This window comes from Hyperolius riggenbachi, chromosome 7, assembly GCF_040937935.1.
Source record: "Hyperolius riggenbachi isolate aHypRig1 chromosome 7, aHypRig1.pri, whole genome shotgun sequence".
NCBI lineage: Eukaryota > Metazoa > Chordata > Amphibia > Anura > Hyperoliidae > Hyperolius > Hyperolius riggenbachi.
Genome location: NC_090652.1, coordinates 141,353,089 through 141,367,529, shown reverse-complemented (window position 1 = coordinate 141,367,529; position 14,441 = coordinate 141,353,089). Strand labels below are relative to the sequence as shown.

The 14,441-nt window shown below is 42.7% G+C and overlaps 1 protein-coding gene across 11 annotated transcripts in view; it reads right to left on the bottom strand.

The window, feature by feature from the left end:
- SNX29 (sorting nexin 29) overlaps nt 1-14,441 on the bottom strand; it is an 875,170-nt gene that overhangs the window by 771,707 nt on the left and 89,022 nt on the right. For all 11 annotated transcript variants that reach the window (XR_011022742.1, XM_068244702.1, XM_068244708.1 and 8 more), the window contains exons 4-6: nt 10,099-10,223; nt 5,567-5,747; nt 932-1,002 (exon numbers count right to left, since the gene is read on the bottom strand). Coding sequence is in view for 10 of the 11 variants with exons in the window: in XM_068244702.1 (XP_068100803.1) it covers nt 932-1,002; nt 5,567-5,747; nt 10,099-10,223 (377 nt within the window). In the remaining variant the exon portion in view is untranslated. The remainder of the gene's footprint in view (nt 1-931; nt 1,003-5,566; nt 5,748-10,098; nt 10,224-14,441) is intronic.

Genomic DNA, 14,441 nt, shown 5'->3' with positions numbered 1-14,441 from the left:
GCTAACCACTGACTACGGTTCTGGAGAATGGTGTGGCTATGATGGGGTACAATATGTGGCATTGTGGGATGCAGCATGGCAAGATTGGGGAGGAGGCAGTGTGGTCCACTGCTCAACCTCCTTCCCATTATTCTGCATGTGAAAAAAGGTGTGGCACAGTGACATGCTATCCTGATATTCAGAATCCAGCCCTAATGAAAGAGCAGTTAGCTTGGGAGGAATCCTATGAATTTCCAAGTTGATGAAGAATCTCTGTGGGCGAGTACGACTGAGTATGATGGGGATTTCGGTGAGTGACGGTTCATCTTACTGTAATGAGGGGGTGGTGAATATAATATGGTCTTTAAATCAAGTGCCTGGAGGTCTGCTTTAATGTAAACCTGAGATCTAAAAATGAAAAGACTTTATAGTCACCTGGGGCTTCCTGTAGCCCCATGAGCACCGTTGCATCCCTCGCCATCCTCCTGAGTGCCTCCATTCCGCCACAATTAGTCCCAATCAGTCATCTCTTCTACGCATGGGTGGCTCCTCCGCACATGTGCAGAAGAGCCAACTGGTGTGACTGAGCCAGATTACCGGGACTAATTACGGCAGAACGGAGGCATTCGGGACGACGGCGAGGGACGCATTGGTGCTCATGGCGCTGGAGGAAGCCCTGGATTTCTCAGTTTTGACTTTGGCTCCTACACAATGTGGTACTTAGATACCACCTCTATATTTGCTCATCTTAATATACTACCTATGTTGGTTTGTTGTTTGACACATTTTATTATTTTAATGCATATCTCATACCTGTTGCCCCTGTGTGGGCTTTCATAAAAATTTGCTGTTTGCTTTTTCTGTAATCCCCCCCTAAAAAACTTTTGAAACTAAAATCTTTTGATTTTGAGATCTCAGGTAAACTTTAAGGATTCTTTGAAATTCATCTTACCTGCTGCCATGGTAGGGAGCATGCTGGATCTTTCCTCATCTAATACAAATGACCAATCTTCATAGAAGAAACTAGAACAAAATAAAAGCAAAGTAATTTTAAACAAAATTCCATTAAGTTGAAATACGATAACAGAGGCGCCAAGCAGAATAAAATTAGTTAAAATTGTTAAAAAGGGGGAAGTGGGTGGACTCACCTACCTTCTGAAAAAAATGGCCGGACAATGGACAGGTTACTTACAGTCTAAAGTAACATTTATTAGTAACTCCAAAATTGCAACGCGTTTTACGGGTAACAATCCCGCTTCTTCAGGCAAACGATTATTTGGAGGGTGCAAAATCAGGTCATGAACCAGGTAGAGTGCCCCCTGGGGAGTTTGGAGGGATTTAGTTAGATTCCTGCTGCGGGGATTCAGCGTTTTAGTTAGGGGAATGATGTTAAACACATTTTACAAAGAAAAAGCAGAATTTTAAGAGACTTGAGAGTCTCTTTAACTCACAGGAGCCTATAGGCACAGATGTCCTGGGCTGGCACCTTAGAATCCGCCCACTATGAACCCACCGAACTGCACCGCAAGTGTGCTCGCTTTCCCAGCTGTCACTTCTCCTTTACTTTCCTTGCCCGTCATAGGTAGTTTCAGGTGCCCCTTAGTATTAGGTAGCTAGAAGTATTTAGAGGCACCCCCAAATATTAGGTAGCTAGAAGCACCTCAGTATTAAGTCGTTGAAGGTACCCCTGACTGAAGGGAGATCTCCTCAGTAGAATGCAGAGAGCAGGGTGAGTAAACTCTTATTTACACTCTTATTAGGACTCTGCATAGGAAAGAAGGGAGGGAGACCACCTTTCCATTATCAAGCGCTTGTAGGCATGTGCCTACAATGCCATATGGTAAATCCGACCCTGGACGCATACTGTTTTTCAATTCAAGATGAGTTTTATTTGTCAAGTAGAAACATACATACTTATGGTATACATCAAGGAAAAAAACAAATTCTGAAGCTAGCATCAATAGCTGTCACATACAAGTGATGAGATATTAGACATATAAAGATATTAGACTTCTATAGCTATAATGTCACCAGAATGTCAGATATAGTAATTTACACAAACGCCTATTTTGCTTTACTAAATGATGTCTAAAATAAAATAAACGATTAAAACTAAAACTGCGGAGATGAGTATTTTACCTTTGCCACAAATCCTTGAATGTATGCAAAGCAGGGGAAAATACCAGCACATTCTGTAGGTGATGACAGGGGGTGGGGGAGGAACCATAGAATGTAGATAGGTAAGATGTGATGTGAAAAGAATGAAAGAGAACACAATGGGGAGTGACAGCAAGATAGGCAGCTGAAAATGAGCAAGGGATTGCACATAGATGGACTGAATAGAAGAGACAGGGTTGGGGTAGGCGAGTACATGATAGTCAGGACAGGTAGTGTTGGGGTAGAAAAATAAATGAGGAATGGGTGGGTAGGTAGGTAGGCAAAAAAGTGGTAATGCAATGAGGTGAGAGTATAGATGAGGGGTGAGAGTATAAGTGGAGGCCGGGAGACAAAAAGTAGCAAGTAGAAATGTCAGCGAAAGTTTAGCTTGGCAGTCTTTGCCATTCCACCTGAACCAGAAGTGGGGGACTGTGTTTGGAAGCAGGTCTGTATTTGAATAAAGTTCTGTTGCTGTGGATTCTACCTTGATCAAGAAACTCTAAAGAAAAATAAGGGAGAGGTCTTGTAGGTGCTATGCAGACATGTTATGAGTGGCTGGAAAGGAGGCTTGATTGATGCTTTGTGGTGGTGTTTGCCACGGATGAAGCAGAAAAGACCATACTGTTATATGCAGATGCTGAGAGGAAGTGGTTATTAATATACAGTATTACATACGGTAACTATTGCAGAGCACAAAAGTCAGAACCGGAGTAAAGTTGTTGTGGCTGATGCTTACAAATAGATGATGTGGCATCTTAAGACTTAAGGTTTTGACTGAATAATTGCATAATTATGGCTTGAAACGAACCTGAGCCGAAGCTTGGGTTCAAAATCTGATACTTACTATGAAGAGAAGGAAGCCTCAGGATCCTAATGAGGCTTCCATCAGTTGTTGTAAGACCCCCATTGCTGAGCGCTGCCCCCCTTCACAATGGGGGCGGCACAGCTCCTCTTCCTGGATCAAGTGCGCGCAATGGCTCCGCGAGCCCGCCTGCCTATGCGAAGTGGCCCGAAACCTGCGGCTCTATGCTACTGCCTATGCGCAAGCTGGCTCAGTCAGCTATTGCGTGCACTTGATCCAGAAAAAGGAGCTGCGCTCCCGATGTGAAGGGCGGCCGCGCTCAGCAATGGGGGACAACAGAGTAGAGAGGGAAGCCTCAATAGGATCCTGAGGCTTTTCGCTCTTAAGGTAAGCATCTGATTTTGTACCCGAGCCAGATTTGTCAGTGATAATTTCTATATGCACAGTTGTGTGGTTTTTCAATAATGGAAACAATGAATCAATGTTGCGTGCTGGAGCTTCCACAGACAAGAACTTACCGTACCGTCTGTATGCTGCAGCACAGCAAGGGAGAGTCACTAAACTGATTTCTTACAAAAACATCTGGTCAAATTTCAATTCACTAAGGCTGGGAATGTAAAATTATTGACTTGTACGGTAAGTACTTCAACAAATGTCAATTCACAAAGATTAGAACATTTGGTAAAACAAGTGAGATGCTCGGTATTTTACCTCCAGCCTGGAGCTGTCTGCAGTTAACAATAGCTCATGTTTTAAGTTAGCCACACATCATACAATGTTTTACATTTCTTTTCAATTCAAGGTTTACAATCAATTTTCTGATTGAATGTAAAATTTGAGAAATCTAACCAATGCACCCCACACGTGTGGTACATTTTTACTCAATTATGAAAAAATGATTGAAAACGCTGGAAAACATTGCTTGTGCCTCTACATTACAAAACTGTCAATTTATCACACACTATACAATCTTGCAAAAAAAAAAAAAAAAAAAAAGGGATCAGAAATTTCAGCCAATCCTGATCAAAAAACAGAAAAACGTAGAATAAAAAAACATGAAATCTAATCAGAATTTTCACTCAATAAAAAAGCAAAAAGCTTTCAATTTTCCTGTAGAAATCATTTTTACTCACATTTCTGTAATTGAATTGTGTGTGGCAACCTTTAGGCAGACCACCTGAGGTCAGCACAATTCTGTCCACAAGTGGGTGAACATCACCATAGCAGAAAACAGCTTGCTGCCGAGAGCTACTCCACAGCTGGTTGGACCTCTACTTATTAGGTTGGATTCACATACAGTACAGTATGCTGCAATGCGATTATTCTGTGGCAGGGTTGCCCAGATCCAAGAAATATGGCACTGCTTTTCACCCAATCTGCGCATGCGCACCACACCGTAACAATCAAAATAATTGTTATGGTGATGTAGACTGCAATGCAAATGGCTGCTGTACGTTACCGCTCGGAAATGCACTGCAGAGTCTGTGTCATCATAACCACTTCTGCCATACTGCTCCGCGGGTCATGCAGCCAGTCTCATAGAGACTAATGGCCACTGTGGCGGGGAAGCATACCGCGTTGTGATGCAGTATGTGTGAAAGGTGCCTTACCGAACAGATCTTAGTGAATTGAAGCCAATTTTGGTACATTATCAAATTAATACTGCATGCGTGAATTGGGAAAACAAGTCTAAAATACTGAAATGCGGTATTTTAACGACCTAGTTTTTTGGTTTTTTTTACCAAACAAGTCTTAGTGATTGGAGCCCATTGGTGTGGCTAAAAAAAACAAAAAAAAAAAAAAAAAAAAAAACCTAACTTGCCTTCTACACTGCTCAAAAATGAAAGGAACACTTTGAAAACACACTAGATCTCAATGGGAAAAAAAATCATGTTGCTCGTACTGATATGGACTGGGTAATGTGCTGGGAATGAAGAGACACTGCATCATATGACAGAAATGAAAATGGTCAACCTACAAAGGACTCAATTTAAAAACACCCCCCCCCCCCCCCCAAAAAAAAAAAAGTGAAAAAAAAGCATGCTGCAGACCAGTCAATTGTACCAATAATGAATTGCAGCAAATCAAATTTGTACTCAGTAGTTTGTATGCTTGTCTGATAAAATATAAAATGAGCAGGGTAAATGGAATTGTGCACATTAAGGAAAACAAGCATAAATCTCTGCCCTATTCACGTGTGAGAGCAGTAAGGACATCCAGCATTTCATGGGAATCGCAGTGTGATGACTAACTTAAAGGAAAAGCAGAATGGGAACTCTTTGCCTCTAGTGATAAAGTGAGAAAACTTTTGATGTTCAGATTCCCTTTGTGGTTTGAACATAAAGAGAAAATGGAAGCAGCAGCTTGCAGGTGTATGGCAGCATAATAACTCACAACCCAGATTTCACCCTCCATTATTTACCATATGTGAACTGCTCTGAATCTAAAAACCGCATTAATTTCCGAAGTGTCGTGATTAAGGTTGATTATACATTCATGATAGCAAGGTACTTCTGTTCCTTTTATCAGAGCGGTATCCCCTTAACTCTTCCATGCAACATGCATTGTTTGATCAGAGTGGCCTATAACAATGAGTCATTGACTTACGGCTGTACTAATCAATGTTACCTAAGCCTGTTTGGATCTCCAAGCAGCATATGTACATAGCGCTCCAGGGAATGTTCATTCAAAGCACAGCGCAGCCATGCACGGCCCCTCCCTATATCCGTCGTGATGTTCTTCAAAGAGTAGAACCTCTGAAGCTCGTGCTTGTTAAGGATTTCCTTCACATACAACCAAAATACTGGATCTGTGGAGGAGGAAAGGGAGAACAGATAACTCTGGCTGTGGAATAGCTATATTTAATAAGACATTATGATATGTTGATAGAGAAGAGAACCAGCAGCTGACCATTTATGACATGAATGTGTGCCATCCTCCAGAAATTCTGGATCCTCCAGCATCAGCTCAGGATCCGGTAAGAATTAAGCCTTCTGCTTCCATAACCGCTTACGGACCGTAATTGAAATCTAAGCCGTTTGTTTATGTTATCCCTGCCAGGGTGTAGAATTTAATTACCACGCCACATGCTCCTGTCGCTATCCCACCACTGCAGCCCACTCGCTCTGCTGTCGGTGTGACAGTAGAGATTCGTGATGATTTTATTGGCTCCTGACCCTGTGAGCCAATCACATTGGCTCACAGTGATCACAGGGTCAGAAGCCAATGAAATCAGCTCCTGACCGGCTCACGGAGCTCGGCTGTGATACTGACAGCAGAGCGAGTGGGCTTCAGCGATGGAAGAGCGGTGCGAACGGCAAGAGAGACAGGTCCGTGCAGTCTGACGTCGGTGAGCACCTTTTTTTTACCCAGAAGTCTTCGGTCCTTAAGGGTCCAGAGACTTCTGGTACTGAAATGGATATGGAAGGGCTGGCTAGCATATAAAAGCTTCTGGCTGCCAATTGACGTGAAGCTGAATAAATAACACTCCTGCAGGCTAGCTAGTGGCAACTCACTGATTTGCCAGCCACTGCTAAATACTGTAGAAGCAGAGACTTACACCATTGGTGATTTCGTCATTATACACCAAAGGGTATATTTGAGTGGAACAGATCTACAAATTAAAGAGACTCTGGCCCATATGCAATTAACTTTTTCTCCTCAGTTTTCTCCTAGGTGATATTTTTAAATTTGTCAATAAAATGCCCTTTAAGCCACCAGAAAGCAAGAAAAGACTCAAAATAAATTTAATAATACTTTTTCATTTACTTTTTGGTACTTTTTTAGTTGAAAAGTGCTGGAAAGTTATTTTACAAAGAAGATGAAAAATTATCTCCTAGGAGAAAACTTGGGTGGAAAAGTGAATTGCATAGGGCCCTCTGTAACAAAATTTTCAGCCTTATTTCTTGTATCCTATACCTGTTCTAATGTGGTCTGGATTACTGCAGCTTTTTCTAGTTGTTCTGTCTTTGTAATAGATCTAATCTTCTTTTCTTGTCAAGCCTTGTCGAGCCAAAGAGGAATGCACTGTCTCTGCTGTGATAGGGAGAAGTTATGCACACCCCATGCAGGCTCTCCTTTGTGTGTATGAGTCACAGGCAAGGTATCTGCTCACAGCCAGAATCTCTACAAGGCTCCTGGAGCGGAGACATTTCAAACAGCTGTGAGTGCAGAGAGATCAGTGCAGAGCTCAGACAAGCAGCTAAGGCAACATATGGGAGTAACATTCCAGCAATCAAGTCACATTTGTGAGGAGCTTCTGCAGACAGGCACCTGCTCTGATGATGTATTTCCTGTTTGGCGGCCATCTTCATGGTTTACAAAAACAATGAATAACAGTGATATCACCAGGAAAGCAGCGGGAGCTGCGAAAATGTCACAGAGGGGGCTAGGAGAAGACAACAAACAGGCTGGTACATTTATTTATGTATGATTTTCACAGTACAGATTCTTTTTAAGTACTTTATCAACCTCAGTGCAACCACCAGCACACACTTAGAAGAGCCGGTACCATCCCCAATTTCCACTTTGAAATTAAAGACGTACCCCAAAACTTCAGCAATCACAATATACCAAAGCTTCCAGCCAGTATCTTGATCCATTTCAGAAAAGGTCTGCCAGGTCCTGGCCTTTCCCTGTATTTTCTGAACATGGTGCTTGCTCCAATTTCCTCCTTTTTGCCACAACCAGAGAGGGAGGCATAGCTAGGGGATATGCATAGTGTATGCATAGTGGCGAGTTCTGGCAGGATATGGAGACTGACCTATTACTCACTGGATCTCCATACTGTTGTTCTCTATAGGGGGTAAGCATGGCCCAGGTATGGGAGTTGCTTCAGTGCAGCTGAAAGCCAGGCTTGCAGGCTTGTATGGGTATTGTATGGGTATAACCAACCTAATTAGCATGAGTTAAAGGGAGGGAGGGGATTCTTCACGAGACCCTTGAAGTGAAGTATGATGAGGAATCTGAGCACCATTCTTAATGTACATCTAAATGGAGCGTAATATGGAGGTTGACATATTTCTTTCCTTTTAAAAAATGCAGATTGCCTGTTTTCAATACTCTTATCCATAGACCCAGAACAAGCAGGGTGTTTCTGACTAAGTCTGACTTGATTCAGACACTACTGCAGCCACAGAGATCAGCAGGACTGTCAGACAACTGGTATTGTTTAAAAAAGGAAATAAATATGTCACCACATAGGTCATCCTTCAGATAGATCCCTCTCAGATCAAATCTGATCCAATAGGGTTTCAATCCTTCTACACACTAGGCATAGATTTTAAATAGATTTTGGCATGAAAACTATCAAGAACCTATAATAATGCATTGTTGCATTGTTCGATGCAGTGCAATGGTATGGGCCCCTGATTTGCTGCTACTCTCGTCATCAATCATTATGTTGCATCCACTGCAAGATTTATTTTTAAGCATGAGCATTACGTTGCATTATGTGCATCTATGAATTTTAAAAAAAAAATCCCAGTTTTCAAATGCCTGCATGTAGAACTACATTCAGACCTGCAAGGAGGTTTCTGGAGTGGCACACCTTACCTGTAGTGCTGGGTGCTTAAAGTGTAACAGAGATGGTGATGGCTAAAGATTTGATACTTACCTGCGGCTTCCTCCCGCCCCATAAACACGTCCGAGTCCCTCGCCTTTCTCCCGCAGTCTGCCGTTCAGCTGTGATCAGCCCCGGTAACTGTCTCAGTCGCGTCAGTCGGGGTCTTCTGCACAAATCTCAAATCTTTAGCTATCGCGGTCTCTGGTTTCCTTCAACCTTGGGTGCTAAGCCACGTCACCCATCAACGTCATTAGTAGTCTAATTAAGGTCAGGTTAGCACACTGTTGTCACAATGTAGCTTATCGATTTAAAGAGAAACCGTAACCAAGAATTGAACTTCATCTCAATCAGTAGCTCCACTTTTACATGAGAAAAACCATGGTCCTGGCAGTTTCCTGTCTGTGAACCTCGTTGCACTGTGGGAAATAGCTGTTTACAACTGCCAAAAAAAGCAAGCAGCATCTCCTTCCACTGCCATCACCTGCCAGAGGAAAGCTTTTACAATGGGCAAACACTGACTAAACCATTTATACATAATCATTGTAAAAACAAGGCACTTTTTTTATTACATTATTTTCACTGGAGTTCCTCTTTAACCTCCCTAGCATTCTGGACGAGCTGAGCTCGTCCAGAGACGCTAGAGGGCACCGCTCAGGCCCCGCCGATCCGCCGCGATGCAGGGCCCCCCCAGGCGAGCCCCCATGCGCTGCCTGGCCAATCAGTGCCAGGCAGCGCTGAGGGGTGGATCGGGTCTCCCTGTGATGTCACGACGTCACCGACGTCACGACGTGCGTCGTCATGGCGACAGGGGAAGCCCTCCTGGAAATCCTGTTCAGAACGGGATTTCCGGACGGTTATTGCGCCGCCGGGGATCGGAGGGGTGGGAGGGACGCCGCAGGGAGGGGGGGAATCATGTAGCTAGCGCTAGGCTAGCTACATGATAAATGAAAAAAAAAATGTGCAAAGAACGTTCCCGCGGCCGCAGGGCCGCGGGAATCAGAACGCCAGGAAGGTTAAGGCATAAGTCAGCACAGACTTGACAATTGTGTCGTGGGGCTCGGAGGGTCCTCCTCCTCAGAAAAGTGCAGACAAACAAACAAAGTCTGCAAACAGACAAACAAACAATTGTTTAAATAATTCTCAAGTCTGTGCTGACTTCTGCAATAAATCAAGAACTACATTTAGACAACTGTGGGCCGTTTTATGAAGCGTTCCCCGATTAGCACTTCAGAATGAGAATATGCAGAAGACCCCTCTCAAAATCAATGGGTCATTGAGCTATTATTTTTTTATGTTTTTCCTGTACTCTCTGTTCATGATTTGCCCTGATACAGAAACCACATAATTGCAAATTCCTACGCTATCTTCCTACAAAGTAAGAACAAAAAGACAAGGAAAAACAAAACAAAAAACAATGAGCTAAAACACTATTAGCATTAACCAAGGTTGCAAAATGGGTTAAATGGTTTAAGTATATTCCACTCTGGTAAGGTACATTAGCCAATTGACTAAATAAAATGTTTCTGCAACAAGCCAAAGTGCACACTGAGCAACTGTCAAAACATAATTAGGCATACTGGTGATAATAGTGGGTTACCTGTCTCTGTTTTAGAGGAGAACCCCGCTGCCTGTTTGATTGCCGCTGCTGTTAATGCTAATCCTCTGCTTCTTTTCAAGCCATGCTGAAGCACAGCTTCAAACTGAGCGCACAGACAAATAACTCTGCAACAAAACAAAGGCATAATTAGGAAACCTCACAGAGAGAGGCAAGCATGTCTCTTCCACGGAAGAAAAGGTGAAGAGGGGGCAGAAACAGCTCTGCAGGTCGGCATGTACAAAAGTATGCGGCTTACAAATCAGGTTAAAAAGTAAATCACTTAAACTAGACTTATCGCCAGAATCCCACTTCACATTAATCTAAAGGACACAAGTCAGCACGGTCAATTCACGTTATTGTTTTGAGTGATGAGATGCCTCTTATGCTAGGTACACACAATCAATCTGACAGTAAATCTGCCAGAAAATCTGATAATTTCCAACATGTCCAATCTGATTTCCGATAGATTTCCGATCTATTTCCAATAGGAGTGAACAGAGTGAAATTCTCCTGGCCTCTAAGCTGATCACCTCCTCTCATGCTCGCATCCAGGACTTTACACGAGCATCATTCCTTATCTGGAACTCTCCTCCACAGCCTGTATGTCATGCTCCAAACCTGGACATCTTCAAACACACTCTGAAAACACACCTTTTCAGACAAGCTTATAACATTCTATAGCCCTTATTTACTTATCTGTCACAATGTAATCAGAGGCAAAGGATCACTGCCTCATCCATCCTCCACCCCCTTACCTAGTGTGTCCCCCACAACCCATTAGATTGTAAGCTCGCAAGGGAAGGGTCATCCTCCTAATATTTACTGTTTTTGTAACAATATTTGTGCTGCTTGGAACTCTGCTGTACATTTGTTAGTTGTATCTATGTTCCCTTTGTCGTCTTATTGTGCTTTGTAAAGCGCTGCGGAATATGTTGGCGCTATATAAATAAAAAATAATAATAATAAACAGAAAAATGATCGAACATCGATTGGAAATCAGATCGGACATGTTGGAAATAATCGATCTGACCGTAAATCTGCCAGAAAATCTCACAGTGTGTACCTAGCATTATTGGCTATGTGCAAAAAGAAATTGTCCTGAAACGTATTGCACATTATTAGAGGCTGCAGCCAGAACAAAAAGTCTGTTTTCAATTAGTCCCTCTCTGGGTGAGATAATAGGGTCAGTAAGTAAGCTGTAAGCAGCTGTGACCACACATATAAGGTGGCCATTAGAAATGTTGGCGAACGGTTCCCGAACCGGTCGTCGGCGAACCCCCCTCACCCTGCACTACTTCCGGGTCGCTATGACCCGTAGTAGTACGGCGGTGCGCGTCCTTGATCGCGCGCCTGTTGCCGGGCACTTTCTGCACATGTGCGTGATGTCATGAGTGATGTCACGCTCATGCGCAGAGAGTGCCCGGCAACAGGCGCGTGATCGAAGACGTGCACCGCCGGCCCATCGCAGCCGTACTACAACGGGTCATAGCGACCCGGAAGTAGTACGGCCACATAGAGGAACTGTTCGCTCACATCACTAGTGGCCATACACTTATAGATTTGCAGCAGATTCGACCATCGGGAACCGTTCGCCAACATTTCTAATGGCCACCTTATATGTGTGGTCACAGCTGCTTACAGCTTACTTACTGACCCTATTATCTCACCCAGAGAGGGACTGGTCAAGTCCAATCCGACCGAAATCTGATGTGTGCCACACACTAGGAACAGATTTCCAATAGATTTCAGTATGAAATCTATTGGAAATTGATCTAAATGCATTATTGGACCATTAGATCCAATGCAACTCTATGGGCCATCGATCTGCTGCCAGCAGCAGATCAACCTAGATCTTCCATCCTGTTAGACAGATCAAATCCATCGAAATCAATCGAAATCAGCCGCAAATCAATCGAATGTGGAATTTGATTGAATCGATTTCTGATCGATCAATCAATTCTATAGAATCGATCGATCGATGGCTGAAATCGACCAGTGTATGGGCCCCTATAGATTTTATTGCTATCTTGGAATTCTTTATGCCTGGTACACACAATGCATCTTTCCATCAGATTTACATTTTTTTCTGATTGATTTTGTATAAAAGTGATCAGAAAATTGATCAGGAAAAAAAAAAAATCGGATTTCAGATCAGACCTGTCAGAAATAATGAATTTGACTATCAATCTGAGAGGAAATTGCATTGTGTGTACCAGGCATTGAAATAATTCATTAAATTCCATCTTAATTTTCCAGCTCTCCAATTTGATAACATGATCACGCCAATTAACAGATTGTTCCCAGCTGGTCACTTCAGTTTTGTACAGATAAATTTTTTTTATTGAATTAGAAGTGCCATTGCAATTGAGTTGTAAGCTGTAAGGGCTTGTTCACACTATAAGCGCTCCTGGGTCACGGCTTGGCTTCCTATTGGAGGAAGCTAACAGAGGCGGAGAATGTTGGGGGGAGCGTATTATCGAGGGGGAGATGCTACGAGGCTGACAGACAGCCTCACATAAATAAAGCAGGCTAGGGACAAGCAGATTGTCACTAGGCTGGCGAGCTTTTAAGGGAGTGCATTGTGTGTGTGTGTGGGGGGGGGGGGGGGGGAGTGGCAGCGGCGATACAATGACCCAGAGGCATATCATTGTGCACATGACATGCCTCCGGGTCCTAACGGGATTCCAGTATGCCGCCTCGGGATCTCTTTAAGTTATGAGACACTAATTCTGGGAATACATGATGCAATTTCCAGCCCGATCGGCGGGTGATTGGACAGGAAGTTGTAGCGTGTGTACATGTCTGCTACCGATGGATATAGAAATAGATTTTCCAGTGATAACTTAGCAAAATCAATCCCTTTCTCGGGCGGAAATTTGCATTGTGCGTTCCCAGCATTACAAACCCAGCTCAATTGCCTAGACCTCTTCTTTGAAGCTGGATTACAGTAAAACTATTCTCTTTCTCTTTGTTTCAATAGATCTGCACGTTGGTATAACAACTAGGATAAAACTTGTTTAAAAAAATGTTCTTCAAATAGTTAATACAAATAATTTTCACTTTCCCCTGTTGCCTCATCACATGCAGAGATAGGACCAGGCACTCCACTTTCTTGCTGTGGAGAAATCTTCCTTTGATGTACAGTAGAATCCCTTTATAGTAAACTCCAAGGGACCAGGAAAAATAGCTTGCTACAGCAGAGGTTTACTATATTTGAATAGGTCATGCATTGCATATTTATACAGACATTTGCTGGGACCTGAGGACTGAGTTTACTATATCCAGAGGTTTACTATATCAGAGTTTACTATAACGAGATTCTACTGTATATACAAAGCAAATAAACGAAGGAGCTCATCTTCCGAGTGACTGATGTGATGGGTGCAGAGATTCAAAGCTCTAGATTCATTTCCCCCTATCATACACAGCTCTTACTGAACAGGATGTGAGGCAACTATGCAATATGGCTGCTTCCACCACCAACTGTAATCTGTGTCTGAGCGCTTATGATTTGGATGGCATTGGGGGGGGGGGGGGGGGGGGCGGGAAGAATCATATGGGCAATAAGGAGTTGTGAGACAGGTTTTATTATTGTGTGCTCGGCCAAGTTACCATTTAACCAATAAGAAAAAAGCACAGAGGTCTGCTAACCTCCTGAATTGCAGTATGCTAAAAAGGAAGAGGGCATCAAGGCCCATAGAAATGATTCACTTACTATGAAAATATAAGGATCACAAATGATTAGTAACAAACATACCAAACAAGATTACAACCACTAAAAACATGGACCTTTTCCGAGACACGTTTCACATAAATTATTGTTTATAGGCTATTATTAATTATAATTAATTATATTATTATTAATTATAACCAAACTACAACAAATAGTATACAATGATATTTGAACTCGCCATGGATATGTAAAAGTACATCCCTCAGTGGGATATGAATTCCATGTTGCAGTACCAAAAGTTCAAGTGCAACATAACAAGTACATAAATAAATTCATACACCTATACTGCAATATCTCAAATGAATAGAAACACAATATGGGAATAAACCTGGTTACTCAAACCCGGTGAGTGTGGAACAACATATAAATGTATAATGCGGAAGGTGCTAAAAGCACAGCAAAGAATGACAGTGCATCACTTGAATGTGATTAATCTTGTTTGGCTCAAAAAGCAGAAAAAAAATCAGGTTCTCATAACAGTTGTATTAGGCGCCGGCTTTGGAAGGCATGTAATAGACTGCAATGCTAAACTGCCAAGATACGGTGCAGAGGTGGTTATTTGGGCTAGTGATAGCCGATCAGCTAGTACTTCCAATACCGGATTCAGGCA